The sequence below is a fragment of the Rhamphochromis sp. 'chilingali' genome (genome assembly GCF_963969265.1).
Source record: "Rhamphochromis sp. 'chilingali' genome assembly, chromosome: 7".
Lineage (NCBI taxonomy): Eukaryota > Metazoa > Chordata > Actinopteri > Cichliformes > Cichlidae > Rhamphochromis > Rhamphochromis sp. 'chilingali'.
Window position 1 is genome coordinate 5,841,056 of NC_137934.1, and position 26,167 is coordinate 5,867,222.

A 26,167-nucleotide genomic window follows, 5' to 3' on the forward strand; every position below is an offset into this window, starting at 1 on the left:
AGAAAACCAAAGCCATTTCCCACTTAAGTAGAAGGTTGTAGAAAAATATACCTGTGAGCAGGAAAAGTAGGCACAGTAGCAGGCGGTACAGCTTCACTTTCCACATCAGGCTCGGGCTTCTTGCTCTTACTCTTCCGTTTCTGTTTTCCTTTGGACTGTCCTTTGCCCTTGTCCCCTTTCTTACAAAGTCCATTTCTGAGTTTGGCTTCATCATACATGGCAAGAGGTCTCCTCACACACCCGTTAGGTGTGTGGGCGCCACAATAGGCCGTCTTTTTCACAGAGAAGGTGGGCTCTCCTGTTTCTGTCACCTCTTTGATTGGCTCCATCCTCATGAATAGACCAGCCTTTTGGGCACAGCTGACATGGAAGGCAGTGTAACAGTTGGCTTTGTGGCACTGGATGCAAGCGCCGACCCCTTTCTCCTTGCAGAGGTAGCACGTGAGCTTCCAGCGTGCTGGAGGAATGTGGCTGATGCCGTCGATGGGCTCAATGAAGGTGGTATTGGAGAAGCCCACCTCTGGGACCCAGAGGGCACAGACTACATGGCCCCAGCGGTCATCATCAGTCTTTTTTACTGCTCCGCCCTTATTAGGGCAAAGGATGCACTCTGCTGGCTGAGTCGGCAACTGAAGGCAGTGTCTGCAGTGCCACTGACCCTCGGGAATGTAGGGCACTCCGTAACACTCTTGGTGTACGGCCACGTTGCACATGTCACAAAACAGGATCGCGTTGCTGTTGTGACACTCTCCGTCCATGCAGATGCAGCAAACAGCATCATCATCGATAGGAGCTTGCCTTTCGCTCCCTTTGTCCAGACTCTCCAGGTACAATTCTTTCTCAAAGCGATCAATAAGGAACTCAAAAACATTGTGAGACACCTGACTAACCCCTTCGCTTCGTCGTTTTTCATTGACCAAATCCAGCCAGGCGTAATCTTCTTCATCCATGTCATACTCTGTTTCCTCATCTAGTTCTTCCTCCGTCTTATCTATATATTTATAAAAGGCAGATGGGCGTTTAGGAACAGCTGGAAGATTATATTCTACAGTTCGGAATTTAGGCTCTGGAAGTTTTGGGCTAGCGTGGCTACCAGCGTGGTGTCCTCCTCCCTCTACATGGCCTGCGATGGCAAGTGCGGCATTCTTCTTCTCCTTGTTTTTCAGTCTCACTGACCTCAGGAGGACCTGCTGTTTCGATTTTTCCGCATTCTCCTTATTGCTGGTGCATTCCATTATCTCTTGCACCATGGGGTCATCATCCGAGATCACGTCCAGCTTGTCATATATGCTGAGCCGGTGGATGCGGCCATCGAGTTCGAACTCTACCATGCGCTGCGCCTGGGCATAGGTCAAGATCTGCTTGTTGGGCGAGGGCTTGATAGGAGATGGCGGCCTCTGCACCGCAACCCGGTGCTGCCGAGCCTTCTTCTTCATCTTGACGCTCCGTGTTGCTGTGGAGATACACGACAGGGATAGCGGTTAGACATGTGTATGGGATGCCTGGAAGCATCCCAGTTGAATTTTCAAATAAAGGTAATAACAGTTACATTAGAAAATTAGGTTATTTACCTAATCACAGTAAAATACAATAATTTCACTGCAAACTTAAAGACAGACTTAATTCTCTGATACAGCTTCTTTTATGCTCAACATTGCGACGAAAATAAACTGTTAATACGCAAATAAGACGTCTGGTAAAAATCAGTGTACCTGTTTAACTGACAAGCAACATCTTCTTATTCCAACTGATGTCTTTTAAATGAGAACGGGAGGGGGGAGTTAAACACTCTGCGGGTTAAATGTATTAGAAAGTAACAGAGTTTTGGTGACTAAGAGGGCAAAAGAAACTTACAGTTTTCACCGATGCCCCCCCCCCCCCCCAAAAAAAAAAAACAAAAAAAAACACAGATTAGCTGTTGTAAATTAGAACATAGCAGCCAGTTTTTACGTTACAATTTTGTCAATGAGCCCATGCATTTAAATGGGGGAGGGAGGCGGTTACACGGGGCAATATGGGAGCGCAGGAGTTAGCACTTGCCCATTTGCTGCAGAGGTATAACGCCTTTTCAGCAAGGACTCGCAGCCAAAGTGACCAAGGTGCTAACAATAACATTAGCTAGCCAGCTAACTAGCAGACGGAGCTAACCGTCTGCTAAAACGGAGCGAATCGCGTAAAAAACAAAAACAATAAAAAACAGTAGCCCTTAAAAGGCCGCACTATAGCTAGTTAAGCCTATACATATTTTTTTCTTTTTGCATTTGCACAGCATGTACCCTTTTCGCCAACGCACCGACCACAGCATAGCAAATAAAACCCAGCACATACCTCAAATTCACGAGCAGTTTTGCTAGCCAGCAGTCCTACAAAGCAATGGCAATACGGCCTACTAAGTGGCGCTAATTCCGGGCACAATGTTCTCATCCAACGGGCGATACGGGGCTCTTTTCAGTTGCTAATAAAAGAGGAAGAGGCCGCTTTGTACCTTGAAGTTTCGATATTAAACTCTACACAAAGCACACAAGTATTTGCTGTGTGGGCCATTTACTGGCTAGAGTCACTCGTTAGCCACAGTCGAGCAGAGGCAAATAGCAGTAAGAGCAGCAGCCGCACGAACGGATCATCCCCCAACACAACAATGCGTTTCAGCAGACAACTCCCACCCGTACGCACCGGTCTACGTGTGACGCTGGAGGTCATGTCTGTGGTGAGTCGTAGATTTCACACAAAAGCCCATCTGTCACACAATCAGTGCGTTGCCTTTTGTAATAACCATACTAGCATTGCAAAGACAAAGCTGCAAACCTAACAAAGCGCGAATACGGACAGTAGCGCTATGTAAGGAACGCTGAGACATGTCTGTTTTGACTCTGGGGGCCGTGGCTATCAAGTCATAAGAGCAGCGGATAAGACGACTTTCAGAGTGTCATGCTCTGGCGTTATTATTTGCTCTTGTAGTAATAGAGGACAGGTTGGAGGACACAAGCAGAACATGCCACACCCCAGTGACCGGTCCGCTGGGCCCAGACGTCTTTTTTAAGGGCAAGAACCCCCCTCGGTTTAGCGCAGTTATAATTTGCATTGATTAAAATATTTTGCATTTACTTTTTTTGGACCCCAACGTGGCACTCCAGACCGTGAACGCAACACACGCGAAAAGTTATTTATTAACTGATGTATTATTTCGCAATAACAAATGGATGTGTTAGTTTTTGGTCCTGTTACACCGGCAGCATGCGTAAATTTCTAAAAAAAAATCTAATTATTTTAATTTCTGTGAAAATAGGTTATTAGGTCGTGTAAACGGGTCGACAAGTTAACTGAATATGCAAATGAAGTAATTGAATCTATCATTAGAACGGACTAGTTAAACATTTCTGTTTATAATTAGTGAAACGTCAAAGTAAAACACCGTTTTATGCAACTTAATACTAAAATTTATTACCCCCTTCGCCATACTGGAGACCCAGTGCCCGGTGACATCATTAAAACCTGTTCCTTCCGTCCGTCGCTGTGTGGAGCTGCTTCGGCCGAACGCGAACTGCTAGCAAACCAGGAGACAAAAGCAACAAAAGTGAACCCCCCTCCGGATCAATCAAATGTGTCATATTTAACCGTTTAGGAACCGAAACCCAGTGAACAAGTCGTCGTACTCAACAGTAAGTATACTGAACTCGTATGTGTGTGTGAAAGGGGCTGAATGTGGTGAGGACGTCGCGGTGAGTCTAGGTCTGATTCGGATCCCGTGTGGTTCGTGTGTCGCCACGGCTGGGTTCTGCCTCGCCAGGTTAGCTAGTGTGTCCTGTGTGTGGCCTAGCTGGCAGCTAACCAGCTAGCAGTCATGGTGTGGTCCGAAATGTGCTGAACGTGTTCCTCGGGGTAATGCAAGGCTAATAAGATAGTTGTAAATGCTGTTATTTTTTGTGATACAAATCCACGCCACACAAGTGTTGTGTCTGCGTGGTTTTTTGTCTGTTATTAGCCTTGCGGCTAAGACAGTTAGCACCAGGATAGCCACCGTGGTGTTTGCTGATGATGTAGCGTAACTGCCAGTAATGTTTATTATAGAACGTATTGGCATATATTGGTGGTGCAAGTTTAATGGTAAGTGTGACTTTTTGTTCGTTAGGGGTCGAGTCGAACGCCGGTGTGTAAATACCTATTCATAAGTTCTCTGCTAAGAGAAGATGCAGGCTAGTTAGCGTTGGCTATTTCTGCTGTCCTCTCGCATCTTCCTGACTAGCGCTTTAGCCAAACCCGGAAAACTGGTTTGCCACTGCTCACGTAGAAAATTACTTGGTTACATTTAAAAGCCCCATCTCGTACTAGTATTTCGTTTTAAAGTTGGTTGTTTTTGGACACATTTTAATGTGTGATTTATGTCTAATCTAAATTTGAATTTTAGATATATTTTTCTCTTTTTTTTGTTTGTTTTACTTTGTATTAGAAAGCTCATATTTAAAATAACCAGATTTACATTTGAGCGAGTACTTAAGCTAATGTTCTCAGAGCTGATGTATTTTTTTTAGTTGCACACATTTGGGTGTTAACACTGAGTGAGTTTTGTAGTTAAGGAAAAATTGCTTCAACACTGACCCTAGTTTCTTTTATTTGGTTTACACAGCATTCTCTCAGTTAGCTGGCACATAGAGGCACTATGTTATTATATGTTATTGTAAATTTGGCAGTAAATATTACTGCCAAATTATGGAACAGAGGCATAACATTAATTTGTCATTCTTAATGGACCACATTAGACCTGACCCCATGGCCTATTATGTGTCTGCAGTTAGGTTGAATTATATTTTTTTTAACACCTTTCAGAATGAAAATGCCTCCACCAATAAGGCTCAAGAGGCTCACAGGAATGATTTGAATATTGAAAGTATGAATGAATCCTATGCTATGGCTTTCCTAGTAACAGAATATAACACTCGAGGGAGATTTTGTGCTGATGTGATAGAAAGCTACTGTTATGAAAACACCAAATGGCAGCACATATTGGACAAGACAATAATAAGAATTTTTCTGTGTTTTTCCTTTAATTTTTCACTTGCTTGTTGCACCTGGGTATATAAAATTGTATTATATCAGATTATCATACTTTTATACCAAAAAAGGTTATTACATTGTTGGTTAGTACTCTCAAAAGTGTTTTGCTTGCAGTTGTACAGGTTTGTTTTTGCTCATAAACTGCTCAAGGATTTCAATACAATTCAATCTACATACTCAAGAATGTACTTGAGTAAAGTTTTAAACAGCTTGGCTGTTGTGCAGCATATTTTTAGTGGTACATAAATGTGATGTGTTACTTAATACAATCAGACAAATGGTAAATGGCCTATATTTGTATAGCGCTTTACTTAGTCCCTAAGGACCCCAAAGCGCTTTACACTACATTCATTCACCCATTCACACACACATTTACACACTGGTGATGGCAAGCTACATTGTAGCCACTGACAGAGGTGAGGCTGCCAGACACTGGCGCCACCGGGCCCTCTGACCACCACCAGTAGGCAACGGGTGAAGTGTCTTGTTCAAGGACACATCGACTGAGACCGTCCGAGCTGGGGCTCAAACCGGCAACCTTCCGATTACAAGACGAACTGCCAACTCTTGAGCCACGACCGCCCCGTATAAGCCAGATACGGGGCGACGATGAGGAAACTGTTCAAATCATTACATGTGTCAAAAGATTTTTTTATCAAGTCTTGCGCTTTGGAAGTACGGGATTTTGCAACTTGGAACAATGATCGCGTGAAGCAGCAATTCAACGGAATACACTTTGAGCAGTGCTCTGCTCATGAATTTCCTAGGTAGCCAAGTGCATTTAAAAGCTATGACGCAATACTTGAGCATCACAATGATCCTTAAAAGTGCAAGCTGCACCTGAATACTGCAAGACTAAGCCTCAACCCGTCTGTCTATTCCGACAGAATGGTTTACCCCTTACAAAATCAAAATTTCTATGTTTACTAAAACTGTGCTTGCAGAGTCAAATCAATTAGCAGTCCTTCTTGTAAATTGTACGTTTAATGAAACCTGATTTTACTTAAGTGCTTTTGTTTTTCAATCTCTGTACTTTCTTGTGGCTGTGTGTGGCTAAATGAAAGTACAATCTGCTGTTTATGGCACAACATGTTGTGTTACTGGTTTTTGGAGTCGTGTTTATTTTTAGAATACCCTTATCTGATCTATTTTTCTCTCGCTTCCTATCTTTCTCTAGGTCTTGTAGGGAGGAGTGGAGCTACTCCAGTCATAAATGGAGAGGGACGAGCACACGCTCTGTGTCCTGGACGGCAACACCCACATCCCAACACCTGCTTGAGAGCTGCTGTATCGATGACCACAGTTGAAAAAAGCGATTGCATTTGACACCGCAGACCTGACTATTCTACAGAAACACTTGGGCTGCTGCCATGGATGGGGAGGAAGAGGTCTCACATATGGGCGAGGAAATGGTCAGTGAACCTAATGGCTCCATAGAACGCAGAAAAAGAGAGGCAAAGGGGACCTGCCTGAAAATTGAAGGGCAGGATGGCTATGTGTTCAAATCCTACAGCATTAGCCCCCGTGAAACTGCTGATGCAAAGTCACCTGCTTGCTCCTCAATAACACTGGATAAAGACTCTCTTCCTTGTTTCAACTTTTCTTCTCAGGGTGACGGACTGTTTGAGACAGACATGGCAAATAAGAGTGCTGCAGCTTCTCCCACTCTTTCAGACAAATGCCTAAACATTGACACCGAGGGAAATGGAGAGAGTGAAAAGTATGAAAATGGCAGCGAATTGAGTGAACATGGCAAAGGGGAGATCCAGGATGCTAATGGAATGGAGGAAGAAACCCAGGATGATGACAGACTACCCTTTGGCAGCTCAGTTGGCCCTTTTGTAACTAAAGATGGCGATGACTATAGCAATTTACTAAGTGGATACACAAGCACCCTTTATGATGTCGCCATGGACGCTGTCACTCAGAGTCTTTTGTCATCTATGAGGAGTCAGACCAACCCACGGAAAAAATCTCCAGCATGGAATCATTTCTGCATATCACCACGAGACAGTACCAAAGCAATCTGTTTATACTGCATGAAAGAGTTCAGTCGGGGTAAGAACGAAAAAGACCTCAGCACGAGTTGTTTAATGAGGCACGTACGAAGGGCTCACCCCACTGTGCTTTTGCAAGACGGAGCCGACGCATCCTCAAATAATCTGACTAGCCCTCTTGCCTCATCTTTGATACCTCCCTCCCCAAACTCACCAAAAAACGGAGACTTGACAAATAGCATTGTTAGCTCTGCCTCAAAAAACACTTCACCGTCCACCTCCTCAGCTGAAAATTCAGACCTGTCATCCAAAGAAGTGTTACCCAAAGTCGAACCAAAACTAGAACCGTATGCCAATGCCGACGCTGTTTGCAGCACCCTCCCATCCTCACATTCCAATGAAAACAATGCCGAAGACATGTCAGACGGAGGGCCTGAGCGCCTTCCAGGGACCCCAAAAAGCTCTAGCTCCCGTCGCAGGTCAGCTGTATGGAAACATTTCTACCTGTCGCCTGCTGATAATTCCAAAGCAGTATGCATTCATTGCATGAATGAATTCAGTAGGGGTAAAAATGGAAAGGATCTGGGGACAAGCTGTCTTATCCGGCATATGTGGAGAGCCCACAAAGAGGTTGTAATTGAGGAGAATGGACAGGGAAATCACATTCCGCCACCCTATGCTAACCCGCCCTCGCTGCTGTCCCGCACTCAACTACAGGATCCACTGGAACTCAAAAAAGAATCACCCCTTCTTCCATCATCACCAGAAACCATATCAGATGAACTACCCCAAAGCATGGAGGAAAGCATGGATATAAAGGAAGAATCTGATGAGGTGATGCATCTCTCAGGGCAGGAGACCACACTCAACCTCTCCTTCAAAACTCATGGGGAGGACACACCCCTGACTTCATCACCATGTGACCTCTCTGAAGGCCCCAGCCTCAATCAGGATCATTCAGTTTTTCAGCAAAACAAAAAGATCATGAAACGGGTTAAATCAGAAGTGTGGCACCATTTCATAGTGTCACCTGTTGACCAGTTAAAAGCACTGTGCCGTTACTGTCCGTGTGTCATCAGTCGGGGGAAACGGGGCGATTTTGGTACAAGCTGCTTAATGAGACATCTAATGAGACGTCACCCAGATGTCCTCAAAAACCAAAAAAGCACAGATGATAAGGAATCTTCCCCTCATCCCTACACCAATCTCACTGCAACAGATCCAGTTTCAGCCAAAGAAACTGAGAATCCCCTTAGTGAGAAAAAAACACAAACCATGCCTGTTTTCAGTAAAAAGACGTCAAAACTGTGGAATCATTTTTCCATTTCGCCTGCTGACCCTACAAAGGTGGTTTGTTTGCACTGTAGCCGCACAATTAGCAGAGGCAAAAAGACTACAAACCTCGGCACAAGCTGCCTTTTCAGGCACATGCAGAGGTTTCACGGACATGTTCTTGAAAGTAACAATACTATCTCAGGTGATGTGCCGTCTGCTGAAATTCATGTTAAACAAGAGCTCATGGACACTTCTGTTTATGAAACGGAACAGAATCGTGAGAGATTTGATGAACACCACCCGGTTGCCAAAAAAATCACCAAACTTATTGCAGAAATGCTCGCACTGGATCTTCAGCCATCAGCTATGGTGGAGAATGCTGGACTGAATCGACTGCTAGAGTACCTCCAGCCTCAGTATTCTCTACCACCCTCTTCTTACTTTACCAGCACTGCCATACCAGATATGTATGAAAGGGTGAAGGAGGTTGTGTTGACCCACCTGAAAGAAGCTGAAGGTGGTGTTGTCCACTTCACAACTAGTATTTGGGTCAGTAGCCAGACAAGGGAATACCTAACCCTTACCGCCCACTGGGCGACGTACGAGTCAAGTGTCAGACCCCAAGGTCAAGACTTTCACTGTTCTGCTCTCCTAAGTGTCTCACAAATAGACTCTGATCACGATATGCATGACATCCCAAAGCAGCTCGAGTATCTGTGGGATTCTTGGATCAACTCATCAGGGCTGAAAAAGGGGTTCACTGTAACAGACAACACCACCATCAAAAACACTTTGGAGGACCACGGTCACTTCACCATGCAGTGTTTTGGACACACCATCGACCTCATTGTTAGTGAAGCCATAAAGAGCCAGCGAATGGTTCAGAACCTTCTGAGTATTGCACGAAAGATCTGTGAGCGTGTGCACCGCTCAGCAAAGGCCAAGGAGAAGCTGGCTGAGCTCCAGAGGGTCCATCAGCTGCCAGAGAACCAGCTCATTCAGGACGTCCCTTCCAAATGGATGACCTCCTTTTTCATGCTGGAGCGACTGGTTGAGCAAAAGAAAGCCATCGACGAGATGTCGATCGAGTGCAATTTCAGGGAAATGATCAGCTGCGATCAGTGGGAAGTAATGTTGTCAGTCTGCAATGCACTGAAACCTTTTGAAGTTGCCTGCAGGGAGATGAGCAACCGCACTGCCACTCTGGGACAAGTGATACCACTCATTCATATTCTCAACAGAAAAATAGACTTGCTGTTTGACGAGACCGTGGGAATAGACAACATGCTCAAGTCTCTAAAGGAAGCGATGGTGAGCAGGATGTCTGCAACTCTTCACGACCCTCAGTACATATGGGCAACCATGCTGGACCCACGATACAAAACGTCATTGTTCACAGAGGAAGAAGCTGAAAGATGTAAACAAGACCTGATCCGGGAGCTGGACATGTCCTGTTCTACCTCAGTTGCAGTCAAGCCTCTGCTGCACAACGGCTGCAATGAGGCCAACGTTTCATCCAGCACTGCAAATTCAAACAAGGACAACCTCTGGTCCTTGATGGCTGACATCAGGCAAAAGATAAAAAACGAGGAGAAGCCAAAGTCCTCAGAGCTGGCAGTGCTGGAGTATCTTGAGGAAGACATACTTGATCAAAGCTGTGACCCCCTTGACTACTGGAACCTGAAAAAGTTCCTATGGCCTGATCTTGCCAAAGTAGCCGCCCGCTACGTGGGTTGCCCTCCGAGCATTGTCCCAGCAGAGACACTGTTCAGCACAGCTAGTGTCAACTGTGCCCTGAATCAGCCCAGGCCTTTGCTAGAAAACATGGAGGGTCTGCTGTTCCTCAAGGTCAACCTCCCCTTGATTTATTTTCAGTACTGATCATAATTATTTTGTTGAGCATTAACTTGAAAACCCTTTATTTAAGGACCAAGTTGCATAGCTGTGAAATGGGGGGTGGGGTTCTGTCGGGCAAAATGTAAAATATCATTGAATACACTGATTTTCAATGCAAAGGCCAGATCGAGGCTTTATTGTATTCTCTGTACTACTGTTAAAACACTTTGGAGCTGTTGTGATGAAAAGTCTCAGAAGTGTATCAGGGAGGGAGGGTTTTTCTAGCTGTAGGGGTTGGTGATAATGTGTTTGCTTCTAAATCAATGTTTTTCCTTTGTCTACTCTCTCCTTGTGCCTTATCCAAAACTACTTCAGGTCAAAAACGCTGTAAATATTGTTGAAATTGCGCAGATCACGTCAGGATGCTTTTTTTTAAATATTATGATTAAAGATAAGAGTTGTTTTCTGAATGAAAACATGGCCCCCAAAAAATAAATAAATGCTGTGACTGAAAGATATTTTAAGTTTATATTATTTAATTTCCATTGTGAATTTGTGGCTCACGGTACTGTCATTTAGAATTAGTTTTTTTTTTTTTTTTTTTTAACTTGCTGATATGTTTTTGAGATCATGTATAATATTGCTGTATTTTCTGAATAATGGGGTTTGTTTGGAATATACAATTTGTCTCTCAAGCACAATTTAAGTTTATGTCCAGGGGTTTAAATTATGGGTTTATTATTGAGTAAAACAATGTACTGTACATTTTTATATTAAATGACTTCTGAACCTAATTTCATAAATGTTTTAGCATTGAGACTGGAAACATGCAAATTTTAGTCATTTGTAAATAAAGGTTTTCCTTACACAATATCGTAGTCTTGTTCTTATCAATGAGACCGAAAAGCTGGTGTTTAGTGTGGAGCCTTAAGGCACACGAGTACAAGAATTCAATGTTTTCACTTCATTTTAAGCATCTCCAGTGTTCAGTGAACTTTATTTTTTTTGTTATCCTCTGAGCTAAAAAATAATAATACAAAGATTTATTCAGAAGACAAAATAATTTCACGGAGAACGTGTGGTAGCTCGTTTCCTTGCATGAGAGCAGATAAGATTTAGATTCATGACTATGTTAATGCAACACTGATAATCTTTTGTAGTGGAAATGTGATACCTGGAGAGATACTTTTTATTATTCTGTAAAAGCACTGGTTTCACAGTAGTGGTCAGCAAATTTAAAGAAAAAAATCCAACACTTGTTTAAGTCACTGTTTTGATGGCCTTTCTCTCCATCAGCACAGTTTTTCTCTCCAAGTGCACTCTGACAGGAGGGAAGTGAAACACACTGAAGGCAATGTTGCGGTAACCTTCTATGAAGGTCAGAGGCTGATGGGTGTCCTGGAGTAATTCTATCTTGGTCGCATTAGCCTCCATCAATAGGTGCGAGTACATCTGCATAGCTGGGCTCGTGGGGCTCAAGTCCTCACGTTTGTCATATCTGTTGAAAACGGGAAGTAAAGTGTTAAAAATGTTTAAAATAATATTTTAAGTTTACTTAAAAAGCTAAGATAAAAAAATAAAGCTGTATTTATTTTTGTCACTTTGATGATGTAACCTGCTTCATAAGGCTTTCACAGACATGTTTATTGAGGTCCAGCATGTCTGACCTGCCTTTCCAAAGTATTTGTACTGCAGTACCTATTCTGAGATTGTAACAATTTCCCCATTTCCAAATGTTACCCATGTTATAATATTTGAAAAAAGCTAAAACTGACAATACAGATACTGAAAACTGAAGTGAGGCCAAATTTTTTTCTGAATTCTAAGCTTAACTCAAAACACACACAAAAAAATAGAAAATTTAAAACTGTATATAAAAAAAAAAAAAAAAAAAAAGAAGACTGGTGGACAGATTTCAGATCAAAATAAAACACCAACCTCCAGTTTTTGTTTAGTTGTAGGAAGCGTGAAACTCCAGTCTCAGCAGTGTAGGTGTCAATGTGAACAAATACATCTGAGGAAAGACAGCAACAATGAGAGTTCACTAGAAAACCACGATTCTTTATCTCCTGCATTTCTGACAGACTTTTAAATATGTAACTGTGTGAGCGCTCCCTTCAGAAAGAAAAAAAAAAGCTTGATGTGATTCCAACCTGCTGAGGCTGGCAACAGCCGGTGTAGTTCCTGCATTCCTCTGCCTCCAGGGTAGTTGTGGTGAGAAACATAGAGGCAAATACCAGAGTATGCTGTGTTTGCCAACAGCTGGCCAACCACAAATGCAGAACCCAGTTTGTATATCCAGGATTTCTGGTAGTTGCACAAACTAAATCACATAGAAGGAGGAAAAAACAAACAAAACAGTAAAAAGCATGACAAACAGCTTCAGCTCTCCAAATTTCAATGTCAATTTTAAGAGAAAGGAAACTTTTTAGGATCATTCACTCTTCTTTCAATATAAGGACAGGTGCCGTACGTTTCAGCTTACATGAAAGAGCAACCACGCGCAGCCACCAAACTGAGCACGGGAAAAGTGTATATGATGAAACGCAGCTCTTTGTGGGGCAACAGTGAGTAGAGCAGAATGAAGCCCACTGTGGGCAGCAGCAGTGCTCTCATTCGCCTGTCAAGGAGGCCAAGGGGGACAAAGAACAGCGTGCAGCCCAGGGCGCGAGGTACAGCAGAGTAGAAGTACCAGAGAAATGGAGAGGTTTACTGGGGAGAATAGTCAAGGACTGCTATAACCAACCAACAATAAACCAACAACAATGTCATAAAATTACCTGAATTTTAACTGAGCTAGAATGCTAAAGGAGACTGGACTCATACAGGAATATTTTAACAAAGGGCATCAACATGCTGTTCATCAACACGCTTTTAAGATACCATGAAACTAAAACATTTATTAAATTAACAGTTATAAACTAAGAAATCTGTTGCTGTGAAATTGTGCAATACAAATAAAATGACTGAAATATTCAGTCCAACAAGGAAAGTAATTTTTCCACAGTCAACAAAGTCCTAACTCTAACAGTTATCCTCTCCTACTATTTCCATAAAGTGAAATGTCACATTTTCTAATACATTGTGTTTTTCTTGTGGTTGTCATTTCCCCCCCATAGTTTCCCAACTATCAAACAGCTAAGCAAACAGGATGTGCTGGAATAAATCAAAGGATATTCCCCAGTTGGAACTTTTGTTGAGAATGGTGTTGTACCACAAAACCTGGCCTTCAGGCCACAGGAGCTTCCTCCAGAAGAAGGTATCAACAGCCACTGTCAGAGCTGCAGGAGACAAAGGAAAGCAAACACAAACAGTGATCAGCACGTTTTTAATATTGTTAGACATACACTGTATTTATTATAGATGAACCACTAACCTAATGACAATATCCCAGCAGGAACAGTATATTTCAGCAGCTGCAGCAGCCCCAGCTTCCTGCTCAGGAGCGACATCAGTAACATGAGGCCCATAAAGATGCACAACTCTGACCGGAACACAATGATGACCAAAGCAGACAGGGAGATGAACCGGCCATATCTCTGAGCCATCCATGATGTGAATGCTATAAGAACTGGGCCGAGAATTTTACTCATCATTATAATGCTCGATTATTTAAGTTCCAAAAATAACAAAGAAAGAAACTAGAACTCAAATGAGAGCTGATGGGTTACCTAATGGCAGGGCGAATACATTGGGCAGTGTCCTTGTGCTGTAGAACATTAAATGAAACTGAGATGCACATATAAGGCAGAAAAGGTCTGCAACTGTGGAGCCAAACTGCCTCCTTGCTTCTCTCTGCATGTGCCACAGTGCACCGATGACGCACACTCCCAGGGAAGCTCGGACTGTGCAGAAAGAACAGCACATTAAACATCTCTTTAGAGCTTTTAATTACCTTTACATCTCAGTGGTTTGGATACTAAACAACAAAAAGTGAGATGGTACGCTACCTATAAGCTGTGTGTAGAATTTTGGTGCATCCAGCAGGGAAGAAAGAAAAACAACAGGGGAGGAGAGCGTGGAGAGGAAGAGGGGGCCAAGGAAAGTCCGCGGCACCACACCGGGGAACTCATGATGGTCATACTGAAAAGAAAAAAAAAAAAAAGGTACTTTCTAAGACTTATACAGCCACAAATCACTGTGATTTAAAGTGATTTAAAATTTATAAATGTGATTTATAAGTGATTTAAAATCCTTTAAATCACCGTATAAGTGATTTAAAGGAGCTCAAAAACAAGAGTAGATAAAACAATCTAATCTCTCGCTTTCAATCAAATCACATGACCCTAAGCAAGACCTGGAATTTACCCAGATGTCATGGATTTTTTTCTCCCTTTTTATCAGAACAAACAAGTAAACTGTCTAAAGCATCTCTGTTATGTTAAAGTCAGGACTCTCTTGGCTGTTCTAAAACATGGATTTCTTCTTTCTAATCATCCTATAGTTGGTTTTTCATTGTCTTGACTCTTCTAAGCTTCAAATCATGGAGTGATGCCCCAGTATTTTACTGTATGTATGTTTTTGACTGAATTTTGAATTTATTACTCTGCATGTCCAGATATCCAGACCATAAAAAAACAAAAATAAAAAGCCAAACCATGATCCTCCCTCCACCGTGCTTTACAATGTCTTCACAGCATTGTTTCACCCCCTACACTGTACAGTGCATGCTTCTTATAAAGGTAAACCTTTGTCTAATCTTCCCAGAGAAGATTTATCTAGTAAAATTGAGCAACATTCAGGCATTCTCATGCAAATTTGAGATGTGTTGCAATGTATTTTTAAGTCATTCTCACAGTTACTCTGTCATCTGTGGAAGGATACTACTGACAGCTCTGTACCATGTAGTGTAGTTCATCTTGTAGTGAACACCTAATTAAAAATATCACAAGCTGTAAAGACTGCTGCAAATATTTTTGCTGTCTATTGGGTTCGTTTTTGTTTTTCCTTTTTGGGGGGTCCAAGTTTCCTAAGCCCTAGTCCAGTCCTAAGTTTCAGGACTGCTTACTGTGCTCTTGACTTATTATTTTTCAGGACACCCTCATCACAGGGAACACAACAGTCCTGCATGTTATCAAGTTGTAATATATTGTGATAAGCAACATTGTAATAAACAATAAAATAGAACAAAAGCATTGATGCCACAACAGAACAGAATAAAGCCCAATAGATACTGATATTGAGTAATTTAAAAATTCCGATATATCAACTTATTGTTTTTCTTTCAGGCACACAAAACATAATAAATGTCAGGGAAATCTGTTTATGTGTAGTTGTTTATGAGTCTTTACGAAGGTTATAAGACATTTCTGTTTAAAAATGTTTTATTGTCATAACAAGATCAGCTGGTTGTTGAGTTTGTGGCATTTCAAACAGGTTTTGCCAGGCTAGCTTCAGAGTGCCCTCTGGTGTACATGCAATGCAACATCAATACTCCGAAAGGTGATTCTCCAGTCTCTTCTTTGGATTTTTTAAATTTTAAATTTCTTATAAATCTTGATAGTGATATATCAGAGCACTACAATGAAGGCAGAAAAGAACTGCAAAGCAATGTTAATGCTGAAAGCCAACACTGTAGGTCAAGTCTAGTCAGTTACAAAATTTAGTGACCCTAATATTAGTCCTCATTAGGACCACAGTTATTGGTGGCCTCCATGGCATAAATCCAATAGGTCTCTCTTTGTTTGAGGCTTTGATTTTATCCCCAACCCTGGCATCAAAGCTCGTAGTTCCCAGTAGGGTCGAGTTACTCCCATGATGTGCTTATGTGTAGTGCGTTTTGCCTTACAATAAATCAGGTTAAATAGGAACAGTATACCTATGTTCAGCCACCCTGTCCCTCAGTTTTGGTCATATTTTTCCCCATGTTTCAACAGAGCTCCTGTTATGTTCTCTTGTTTTATTGTGAATGAATGTATTTTTCTAATATTGTGACGTGAATGGGTGAGGATAAGACCACATTTATTTTTTTCTTGTAGCTATAGGTTTACGATGGAACAGTCCACACCGCAGTATAGCTGTCAAACTACTGGTGTGTATGATTTTTATAGCAAGCATCAATAGCAAGCAGAATGTTTGGGACGTAGCATTACATCAAAAGTAGGATTTAAACTGTACCCGCAGCTGTCACATTTTTTTTTTTCATAATGTACCTTATATTTAACATCTTTAGGGCCGTAAGAATGGTATTCTATTTTTTAAAATGACAAAAAGGGAAATTGAATATTACGAATGTTTTATTTACATCCACGGGTGCTTTCTGTGTCCACTTAGCTTATTAACACATCAAATGGCTGCATGCTTACCTTGTCAAAGTCAAGTCTGTGATACAGAAGGTCGTGTGCCGCCTGTAAGTTGAAGCTCTCCTCAACCTTAGTGAACGGGCAAATAAATAAATGCAAGAGAGCCACGGAAGCTAATAAAAACAACAGTGGTAGCCCCAAAACAGTCCTCTTTTCAGCCATGACAGCTGAAAAAAAAGAGAAAAGGCTATTTTTCACTTCCGGCAGCCACAGGAAGTGAACGATGCAACTTTTACTTTGGCTAAGACGTTGAGGGGTTTTTATTAGTAGGGCTTTTGAGAAATATTATTGAAACCTAATTTTAAAAAAATGAAAAAAAATTATTTTGAATTTACCTGCGAGCTTCCTGAATTTCCCACGTGGGGATGGGTTTTTTTTTTCTATTGTCCCGCGCGTGGCGACTCACGATTGGTTATCCATTTTATTGACAGGCGGTTACAGCCAATCACCACAAGCCACAATTCGATTAAGACGCTGACGCGGAAAACTAGAACCGCTTCAGGGTTGTTGTTTTTTTTCCCATGTAACCGGCATGTAAATACCATTTTGTCACGCTTTGCATAGATAACGCTATTTTTCATCTAATGTTAGGAACACCTCGCATAGATGTGTCCGACCGCTGCAGCACTTTAACATCAGTGAAAAGCTTGCGTGCTAGTGGCTGGAGCGCTCGTCTCCTGATATGAAATTGTGTGAATTGATCTGCTGAGATGCTGTCCACCGGTCCAGAGCTGCGGCTGCTGCGCCTTTTGTCTTGCTTAACTCTTGTCTTACTTTGTCAAGTTACTGACGCCAAGAAGGATTTAAAAAGCGCCTGCAACACCTGCCGGCAAATCACCGAGAACTTCAACAAGGTCAGTGAGCGTTTGCAGACCTTCTTCCTTTGTGTTGTTTTTCATTGTGTTGACATGAACATACGTCAGTCTAATGTAAGATGCCTGGGTGTCCTTTACTCAGTGCAGGGTCCTTCTTATTTCTGGGCTCAAAAATTAAAATGTCTGCGTTGTATGTCAGGGCTTCGAGAGAACAGCAAACCAGAACTTTGGAGGAGGAAACACAGCCTGGGAGGAGAGGAAATTGTCTAAATATGAGACGAGGTGAGACAGCCAAGAGCCCAGCCTACAGGTCACCCTGCCACAGGTCCTGTGATCTGAGCTGTTTACTTGTTTACTTTTCACCAGACCTGCTTTCCATCAAATGAAGTTGTTTTCTTTTCTTTTCATGCAAATATAAATCTTCTTGTACATTTTGAGATGTATGTTTACAATCTCAAACTAACTTGTGCACTTGTCTCGTCTGCTGCTTTCCTTCCACCCCAGCGAGATTCGGCTGATGGAGATCGTGGAGGGGCTGTGCGACAGCAGCAGCTTTGAGTGCAACCACATGGTTGAGGAGCACGAGGAGCATTTCGAGACTTGGTGGTTCAAGAGGTGGGTTGATGCAAATGACGTGGTTGGATTTTAAAGGGGACCTAATGAGTGATGGACACATGGTCAGGCAGGCTGGCAGATGCTGATCAGGGTTGTTTGCGTTGTTAACCTGCTGTTAAACCTCGTCTCTTCCTGCCTTGTTTTCCTGTTGCAACACAGGAAAACGAAACATCCCGATCTGCACAAGTGGTTCTGCATAGAGACCATCAAAGTGTGCTGTCCAAAGGGAACATTTGGACCCGACTGCAATGGTGAGAATTTACAGATACACCCCCCAGTGCTCCAGTTATCCCCCCCCCCCCCCCCCGTGTCATCAGCAATGTTACACCTGACATCTTAAAGGCAGTTTAACAAAACAGTTTACGATGCATCTGTGGCACACATCTTATTATACTGACATCACTTTAAAATGAGGCTCACTAAGATGTGAGATGAGGAGTCAGGGACAGTATAGAGTGGGGGGCCATATTTGCAACTTATCAGCCGTATTTGAGCCTCCTTTCAAACCAAATTAACATGGACAACGACTACTTGGCAACCACCTACAGAAGTGCAACACATGAGGAAAAAGGATGTAATACAAATTTATGATTTCACACATTACCGATCTTCTATTTGTTGTGCCACAGGACCTTTAAAGAAAGATGCTTTTATATTTAGTGAGAGTTTTTGACATAAACATTACCATTACTGAACTATAGTGTTCAAACATCAGTGGTCTCTGTATTACTATGTATAGAAAAACAGTGGCATTGAGTGTTTTTGGTTTTTTTTGTTTTTTTAAAAAGAAAAAAATCTACCAAAAAAGCTGCAGAAGCTACCGTGCACAGAAAAAGAGAGATCCCAAGAGCGAGTTGTAAAATTTGGTTTAAAAGCACAAAAATAATTTGTCTGTCTTCATTTTTAAGCCTGTGTGGGGGGTTCTGAGCGACCCTGTCACGGGAATGGTGCGTGCGATGGAGACGGGACCCGTGGGGGAAACGGGAAGTGCAGCTGCCACCACGGTTATACGGGCGAGTTCTGCCTAGACTGCATCGACGGCTACTTCAACGAAGTGAGGAACGACAGCTTTTCTCTGTGCACAGGTAAAAAAAATAAATAATAAAAAACTCAGTTTACCTAAATAATAGAGGTGGGGATCACCATACATCCCACGATACGATATTATCACAATACTTAACGCACGATACGATATAAAAAAAATTTTTTTTTTAATATTTTGTGATATTCAGATTCTGTACATAAAGGTAAACTTTATCAATATTCATTTTATCTAATATCAAAGTCTCACACTCAGTCTTTCTCTCATTTCAGTCAGTTTTATTGTTGACAAACTGAACGGTTTGTATTACAGTCTAGTCCAACTTAACTGAATGCAACCATCTGGTACAATTATAGCTATTCTGAACTATGCAATTTATGAAAACTATGTAGCCCATTCAGCAACTGAAGAATTTGAAAGTAAATTAAAACAAAATATAATTTTACGTTAAATAAAAAAGTTTTAAACTTAATTAAAATAAAACATGTCTTAAATTAAAATAAGTAAACTGTCATGTTGGTGCCAAAAAAAAGTTAAACACATTTGGACAGTGAAGGAATGTCAGGATTCTTGCTCAGAAAAAGGAGCTGATCAGTCCACAAAAACTTTTTTTGTAACAAAATATCGATTTCTGCTGTCCCTGTAACGATACATTATTAGCAAACAAAATATCACGATACTACACAGTATCGATTTTTTTCCCCCACCCCTACTAAATAAGTTACCTGCTGTTGCACCAGAAACTCATCACCAACATGAACGTACTGATGGAAATTTGGTCTTCACTTCTGCAGAATGTCACTTCTCTTGCAAGACCTGCACTGGAGCAAACAATCAGGACTGTGATGAGTGCAAGGAAGGCTGGGAGGAAGACGACCAGGAAACTTGTGTAGGTAAGACAACGTGTACTGGCTCTCCATGCTACATGACATTCTCTTAACAAAAGTACTCAGATAAAGAGGTCATCTGAGCTATTGTTCTTGCTGTTTGGGTTCCATCATTGTTCCAACTTTGATTATTATACCACTGGTTGGATAAACCTGCAAATCTCCGATCTTTTTGCTGTTTCATAACAATTTATTGACTACACAAATTGTTGCGAAATCAACCAATAATGGACGGGTTAGTTATATTTTAAACTCAGAACAGTACCAGACCTCGTAAATTCTTGAAAATGTTATTTTTAAGTACATTTATGTTCATTTTAAAACTTGATGCTAGTAGCACAAGTCAGAATGCTAGCACAGGTTCGTCCAATTTAGCCTCAGTTTTCTGTTCTTGGCTAATACCCGGTGTGGTCTTCTGCTTCTCCGAGGTTTGATCTGCTGTTTTAGAGATGCTCTTCTGCATACCTTGGTTGTTTGTTTGAGTTAATCTTGCCTTCTTGAAGGCTTGAAGCAGTCTGAGGGGTATATTATGAAGTGAGATTAATGGCCATGTCAAGCTAAAAGTGGACTAAAAGGCTACATGTATAAAGGCCAATTTATACACCATGGAGTCTTACTTTAAAGAACTGTCATAGGTTTAACATTGTCTATTAGCCTGGATTTAAGAATTAAGAGTTTAAAATCATAACTCAGTGGAAAAATGAGACTAAAACTAAAACGTGGTGTTTCATGTCTACTTTAAAGCAGGGTGACGCGCCTTCACCCGTACCTCTGCCAACCCCTGCTTGATTCGTTCCTTTATGTACATTTTCCAGTGTCTCACACACACTCTTTTGGCTGTGTACACAAATTATGGGGGCGTACGCCATAATAAGTAGGTTTGGTTGAGCACAAGAATGACAACATTACAGGGCGCAAGTTTGATAACATCATGGAGAAGCTAACGGCTCTCCAACGGGAGATTTAGAGACCAGTGTTGGACTGTTAGAATTGCTTTGAAATTCATATGAGCTGTTCGCACTAAAGTAAAAAGCACCATCACTTCATGTGGATACCCTTTCAGCGCCAGCTGCGGTCGCAAGGCTGGAGCCGAACAAAAACACCCTGATAACGACTGTGTTTAGACTGTTCCTTCCCATTCCATGCAAGGCCATCTGGGTTGGCTGGAAGACTGTTTGCTTAGCCTAGCAGGGCGAAGGACACTGTCTCGCACACACATACATATACACTGATATGCACACACTCATCGCCCCTCCCTTTGCAAACGCCTTCGATGCTTGTTCCCTCCTGGGAACACGGCGGGTCTGAGCCCGCGCTGGAATGGTAGCGCTGGGCAGGATGGCTGCTGTGTTTGCTTCGGATTACTCCTCACCCCCCACCCGACCCTGTGGCTTGTCACGTGTTCCATAATGTTGTGCTGCGGACATGTATGTGCTTTTTGTGCAGAGGAGTTTTTTAGTTTCCTGTTCTTATGCTGTCCTCCCAGGAGCCCAGCATGAGTAGAGGTCTCTCTTTTTTTTTTTTTTTTTTTTCCCTCTTGTACTTTCCCATTGTAGTGTATATTTCAGTGTTTTTTTTTTGTTTGTTTTTTCTGTAACGCTACCGATCTCCGACCTGTATCCCCATGTGATGTCTGTGTTGTGTGTGTGTAAGGTCGGGGGGGGGTGTCCCATTTCACTGCAGGGCAACCTGCACGTGTCGAATAAAGCCTTGATTGATTGGTTTAATTATGATCAGAATCATCTAAATCTTATATACATTAAATACAGGATGACAGAAGTGAATAAATACCACAGAAATGGAATGAAAGGGGAAAAAAACACCAAAATCATATTTGAACAATTTCATAATCAATACTTCGTTAAAATGCTACACTAGTGTAATTACAATCAAATGAGGTGTGTGTTAAGTTGCCTTAACCAGATCCTATACGTCAGCGGTCCCCAACCCACCTGTTGGGGACCTGTAGTGGGTTGCAAGAGGTCAGGGTGTGAAATTTACCGCTGCTATGTGTGGTGTGAAAATGAATGTTGACCTTTTGGCTGGGGTCAAAGAAGGCATGCCCAAGAACATCCAAGGGTTCGATCCGCCGGTTAGCATCCAAGTCCAGCATTAGTTTAATCAGGCTTACCAACAAATGCTGATCACTGTGGCATCCTGTTCTCATTTTCAATCAGGTCAACAAGACACTTAAGCTTTAAGTGTCGGGTTTCTTGTGGGTGAGTCCTGTCTGATATTCAAATTATTCTTTTGTTTTAAATATATTCAGCAGTGAACACTGCAGCTTTCTTCTTTTTCTCAAGGACAGTCTCAAGGATAGCCTGGTGGCTGGCCCTGAGTGTGTATGATGAACCGGATTACCCGGGTAAAGCAGCAGCCTCGTAGCACGCTCCAAAGCTATTTAGCCCAGAGACCACGTTTCAATAATTAAATGGAATCTGAAGCATATCCTCTGGTGGCCTGTACCAAAGAGCCTGTGCACAGACACGAGGAACTACTGCGGACACATGACATGATAGGCCAAAGTCCATAACTTTGACTTTGATGGGACACTGATAGTGGTCCACAACCATTATGTTATCAGGTTTGCAGGCAGCACGTATGATTCTCATAGAACTCAAGTGGGATAGGTCAAACGGGTTTTATTCCCGGAGTTCATAATTTAAGAATATACATTGCTCAATGTCAAAGGAAAAAGCCGTCTCACTTTACAACATTGGAAGTGTCTGGATCCAAGCGTTTCAACTTCTCCAGGATGGAAATGTCACATTTTACCTGTTTACAAAAGTTTCATGGTGATTCTTGCTGTATTTGATAGTCACACATTGTGTTGTGGCATTTGGTTACAAAACAAAGTTGCCTTCTGTAAGCAAAGCCTCCACCAAAACGGGACCTTGACACTGTCAGGAGAGTGACTGATGTCCATTTGATCAGGTTCCCCTGGAGACGGGCACCAACTGCTCTTTGAATGGTCACAGGTGAATCTTGAGGCAGTGTAATAGTCAAACATTTTTGCTTTCACCCTCATTCTGCACCCACAATAGATAAAGCCAGAAGAAAAATGTTTTTGAACACAATTAAAATATAATGATCTATATCATATATATGATGCATATAAGAACTCTTTGAGGTTTACAGAGAACGGTCTGAAACATAGAAAATGTCCAGTGAGCTGCAGTTCTCTTGATGAAAATGCCAAAGTTCAGAAGAGAATGGCCAGACTGCTTTGAGCGAGTGGAAAGGCAACAGTAACTCAAATACCCGCTTGTTATAACCAAGATATGCATAAGAGCATTTCTGAACGCACAACACATTGAAGTTTGAAGCAGGTGGGCTACAGCAGCAGAAAACCACACCGTGTGTGTACCCCTGTGACCTAAGAACAGGAATCTGAGTTCTCACCGGCTCACCAGAAGTTGGAAACTAGGAGTTTGGAAAGATGTTTCCTGGTCTGACGAGTCTCAATTTCTGCGGCAACATTCAGATGTTGGGGTCATAACTTGGTGTCGTAAAATGATAAGTCCTCAGTATCCACAATGTTCAGAAAACCTTGGAAAATACTGATACTGAATATGATCGCAATTTCATATTGGCACTGATGGGCTGCCCCAAACACACCCATGTGAAGACTTAGCATTACCTATTGACTGTGATGATCATCAGTTCATCATTATTAATAGGTGGATTTAATGCTAGTTCAGTCCCTCTAAGTGTTATATAGGAAGCATTTCCTATAAACAAAACTCAGGTCGGTCAAAATGAAAACCTACGTGACAGTTTTATAAACTGCCATTTTTAAATAGTTATATAGTATGATTCATTTTGCATTCACTCAATCAAAATTAATTTCCTATCTTTTTGGGAATACAGTATAGCATATGTACACACAGAGCCTGAATCAAAACGCCTGGCTTAACAGGGAAAGTTGATAACCACAGAGGTAATACTTATTATGTCCAGCCAAGGTTTTAATTTTGTCAAACCATTCCCCTCTGACCTCCACCATTAACATCCAGTTTTGCCCCTGAGATCTAATCTGCAGACACTCACATTTTTTGTGTTTTCACTCTGTGGTAAAGCACACAAAGAATGATCAGCAGATAGCGCTGTGTGGTTGCCAGCCTGTTTGATGGCTCTCTGTCTGATGTGTTGCAGATGTAAATGAGTGTTCCAAAGACCCTGTTCCATGCAAAGAAGATCAGTACTGCCTCAACACAGAAGGTTCCTACTCTTGCAAGGGTAAGAGGTCATATGCCAAACAGTAGCTTTTGGAGCAGTGTGGAAATTTGCTTCCAGTGAACTTATCGCTGTTAGGTGTTTCATATTACAATGTCTGATTGTTATCCATTTACTGACAGTTTTGTGAGACCTATCTAACTTTATTCGGTATGTTTGTTCCTCAAAGCCTGTGATAAAGTTTGCTCCGGCTGCACTGGAGCCGGTCCCGATAACTGCCAGGCTTGTGCCAGCGGGTACCAAGACACAGAGGGAACCTGCACAGGTATTATTCACTATTTGAAAGATTTCTGACACTACGTTAAAGTATCAGTCTCCACTTTGAGTTTAATACAAATGAAGCCAAAAGAAGCAGTCCTTAGAAGTAAATTCTTAGTGCTTCCATGCTGGCGACCTGTCCAGGGTGGACCCTGCCTCTCGCCCTATGACATGTCATTGATGTGCATACTGTAAGCATGAGTCTCTCATCACAGTAGGATGCAGGCTTAACTTTAGATCACTTTATATTTGCATATTTACATCTTCCCTTTATGTGTCTTTAATTGTTGTAATAAAAAAAGATATTGTGAGCTCCAGACTGCTGTGGATGGACAGAACCTCTTAATTCTACCCTTGGAAAGTCTGTTTTAGTTCCCCTTAACTGATGTCACATTTGTAAGGATAATGCATTTTTGGGTTGCACCCATGAAAAACTTCTCTATACATTTTATCTATATATTCGATTTTTATTTATTTTTTTTTAATGTATTTATTTAAATCTTTGCCAGATGTGGATGAGTGTTCGCAGTCAGAGCCAGTGTGCACAAAAGAGCACCAGGAGTGTGTCAACAATCAAGGCAGCTACACGTGCATCTGCTTTGAAGGCTACGAGGAGCAAGATGGGGAGTGTGTGCAAACACAACAGCCAGGTGAGGATGAGTGTTGGCATGAGGTAGCACAATACCCATTCTAACAAGTTTTCAGTAGTAATGTAGGATGTGAGGATGTTATTTAAGCAACATGTTTACTTTGTGTGCTTCACTGACTGCAGTGTGATTAATTCTATAAGTTTTCCTATGTTAGATACAGCCGAGGAGTCGGAAGCATCTGAGGCAACCGCGAGTCCACACGGAGAGCTTTGATGTCACAAACGGGGACCAGGAAGAACAAACTGTTGACATTGCTGCACATTCGAAGCCCCTCCGTCATAAAACTGTCAACCACATGCACTTAACGAAACAACGAGAGCCGAGAGGACGTCGATTTCCAGCAGAGGATGATTAACAGAGAAAAAAAAACACACACCTTTTACGCTCTCACCATGCTGGGTGTTGCTTTTCTCCAGTGTGCTCAGACTCGTTGTCTTTGTCTTATATGGTTTTAAAAAGCAACGATGTTTCAATAAAGATTCATTATGTGAAGTTTATCAAAAACTGACCGACGTCATCGGAATGTGGACGCTTTCAGCTTTGGGAGTTTTTGTGTATGTTGCAGCAATCATGCATTACCACAGGATGGCAGTATAGTCTTATGAAATAAAGACGCTCCAGCTTTAAACCATCTGGACAGGACTAGACGGTGCTTCTCTTGCCCTGATATCGCATAAATATTTTGAAGCTAGGCCAGATCACAGCTGTGTATTGTCCATTATATTCAATATCAACATCATTCTTATTTCCACCAACATTAACCCTCACTTATACCACACGGCCCGGTTCTACATGACGTCTGCTTGGTCTTGCAAACCCGAACCATCACCTACCCTTGATTGGCATGCTTTTTGGAAAGGCCCTTCCTCTGGCCCTGTGGGGATCAAAACACATTTTTCTAACCTAAGTCTCACCTTGCGGTAAATCTTCCCAGCTTCCTCTGTGATGATGTCAGCTGTTTTGACTGCAAGGCCCTCTAAGACATAAGAAAGGGCAAGTAAAGGCCTGTCTAATCTAGCAGTGAGGCAGCAGAGAGCCCACCTCTCTGCCTACTGTTAACTCCACCATAAGGGTTTTCTGGAGGCATAGGAATATGGGGTTCACCAAACATATATATATATATATATATATATATATATATATATATATAGATAGATAGATAGATAGATAGATAGATAGATAGATAGATAATTGCCAAAGCA

At 41.9% G+C, this 26,167-nt stretch overlaps 3 protein-coding genes across 5 annotated transcripts in view; 2 read left to right on the forward strand and 1 right to left on the reverse strand.

Moving 5' to 3' along the window:
* LOC308399669 (bromodomain-containing protein 1-like) overlaps positions 1-16,654 on the reverse strand; it is a 31,681-nt gene extending 15,027 nt beyond the window's left edge. Inside the window, exons 1-10 of one of the 2 annotated variants that reach the window (XM_080887030.1) lie at positions 16,466-16,654; positions 14,111-14,243; positions 13,832-14,005; positions 13,537-13,731; positions 13,337-13,441; positions 12,646-12,868; positions 12,314-12,483; positions 12,099-12,174; positions 11,528-11,658; positions 52-1,453 (exon numbers count right to left, since the gene is read on the reverse strand). In XM_080887030.1, the coding sequence (XP_080743156.1) occupies positions 52-1,453; positions 11,528-11,658; positions 12,099-12,174; positions 12,314-12,483; positions 12,646-12,868; positions 13,337-13,441; positions 13,537-13,731; positions 13,832-14,005; positions 14,111-14,243; positions 16,466-16,624 (2,768 nt within the window). In that variant the 5' untranslated portion in view covers positions 16,625-16,654. Of the gene's footprint in view, positions 1-51; positions 1,454-11,527; positions 11,659-12,098; positions 12,175-12,313; positions 12,484-12,645; positions 12,869-13,336; positions 13,442-13,536; positions 13,732-13,831; positions 14,006-14,110; positions 14,244-16,465 lie in introns of those variants that run through there. The other variant, XM_080887031.1, reaches the window with a different exon arrangement.
* On the forward strand, positions 3,484-11,420 carry zbed4 (zinc finger, BED-type containing 4). 2 transcript variants are annotated; one of them, XM_080887033.1, is made up of 3 exons: positions 3,484-3,659; positions 6,230-6,464; positions 6,663-11,420. In XM_080887033.1, the coding sequence occupies exons 2-3, from the start codon at positions 6,423-6,425 to the stop codon at positions 10,203-10,205; spliced, it is 3,585 nt and encodes a 1,194-aa protein (XP_080743159.1). In that variant the 5' UTR covers positions 3,484-3,659; positions 6,230-6,422; the 3' UTR covers positions 10,206-11,420. The 2 variants fall into 2 exon arrangements, with proteins under 2 accessions (XP_080743159.1, XP_080743158.1); XM_080887032.1 differs by having other exon boundaries at positions 3,485-3,659; positions 6,230-11,420.
* Positions 16,655-16,939: 285 nt separating the features above from the next.
* On the forward strand, positions 16,940-25,457 carry creld2 (cysteine-rich with EGF-like domains 2). Its single transcript, XM_080887745.1, has 10 exons — positions 16,940-17,316; positions 17,477-17,559; positions 17,782-17,892; positions 18,052-18,143; positions 18,801-18,977; positions 19,729-19,827; positions 23,977-24,060; positions 24,227-24,322; positions 24,825-24,965; positions 25,120-25,457. Exons 1-10 carry the CDS (start codon positions 17,173-17,175, stop codon positions 25,176-25,178), a joined length of 1,086 nt encoding a protein of 361 aa, XP_080743871.1. The 5' UTR covers positions 16,940-17,172; the 3' UTR covers positions 25,179-25,457.
* Positions 25,458-26,167: the final 710 nt, after the last annotated feature.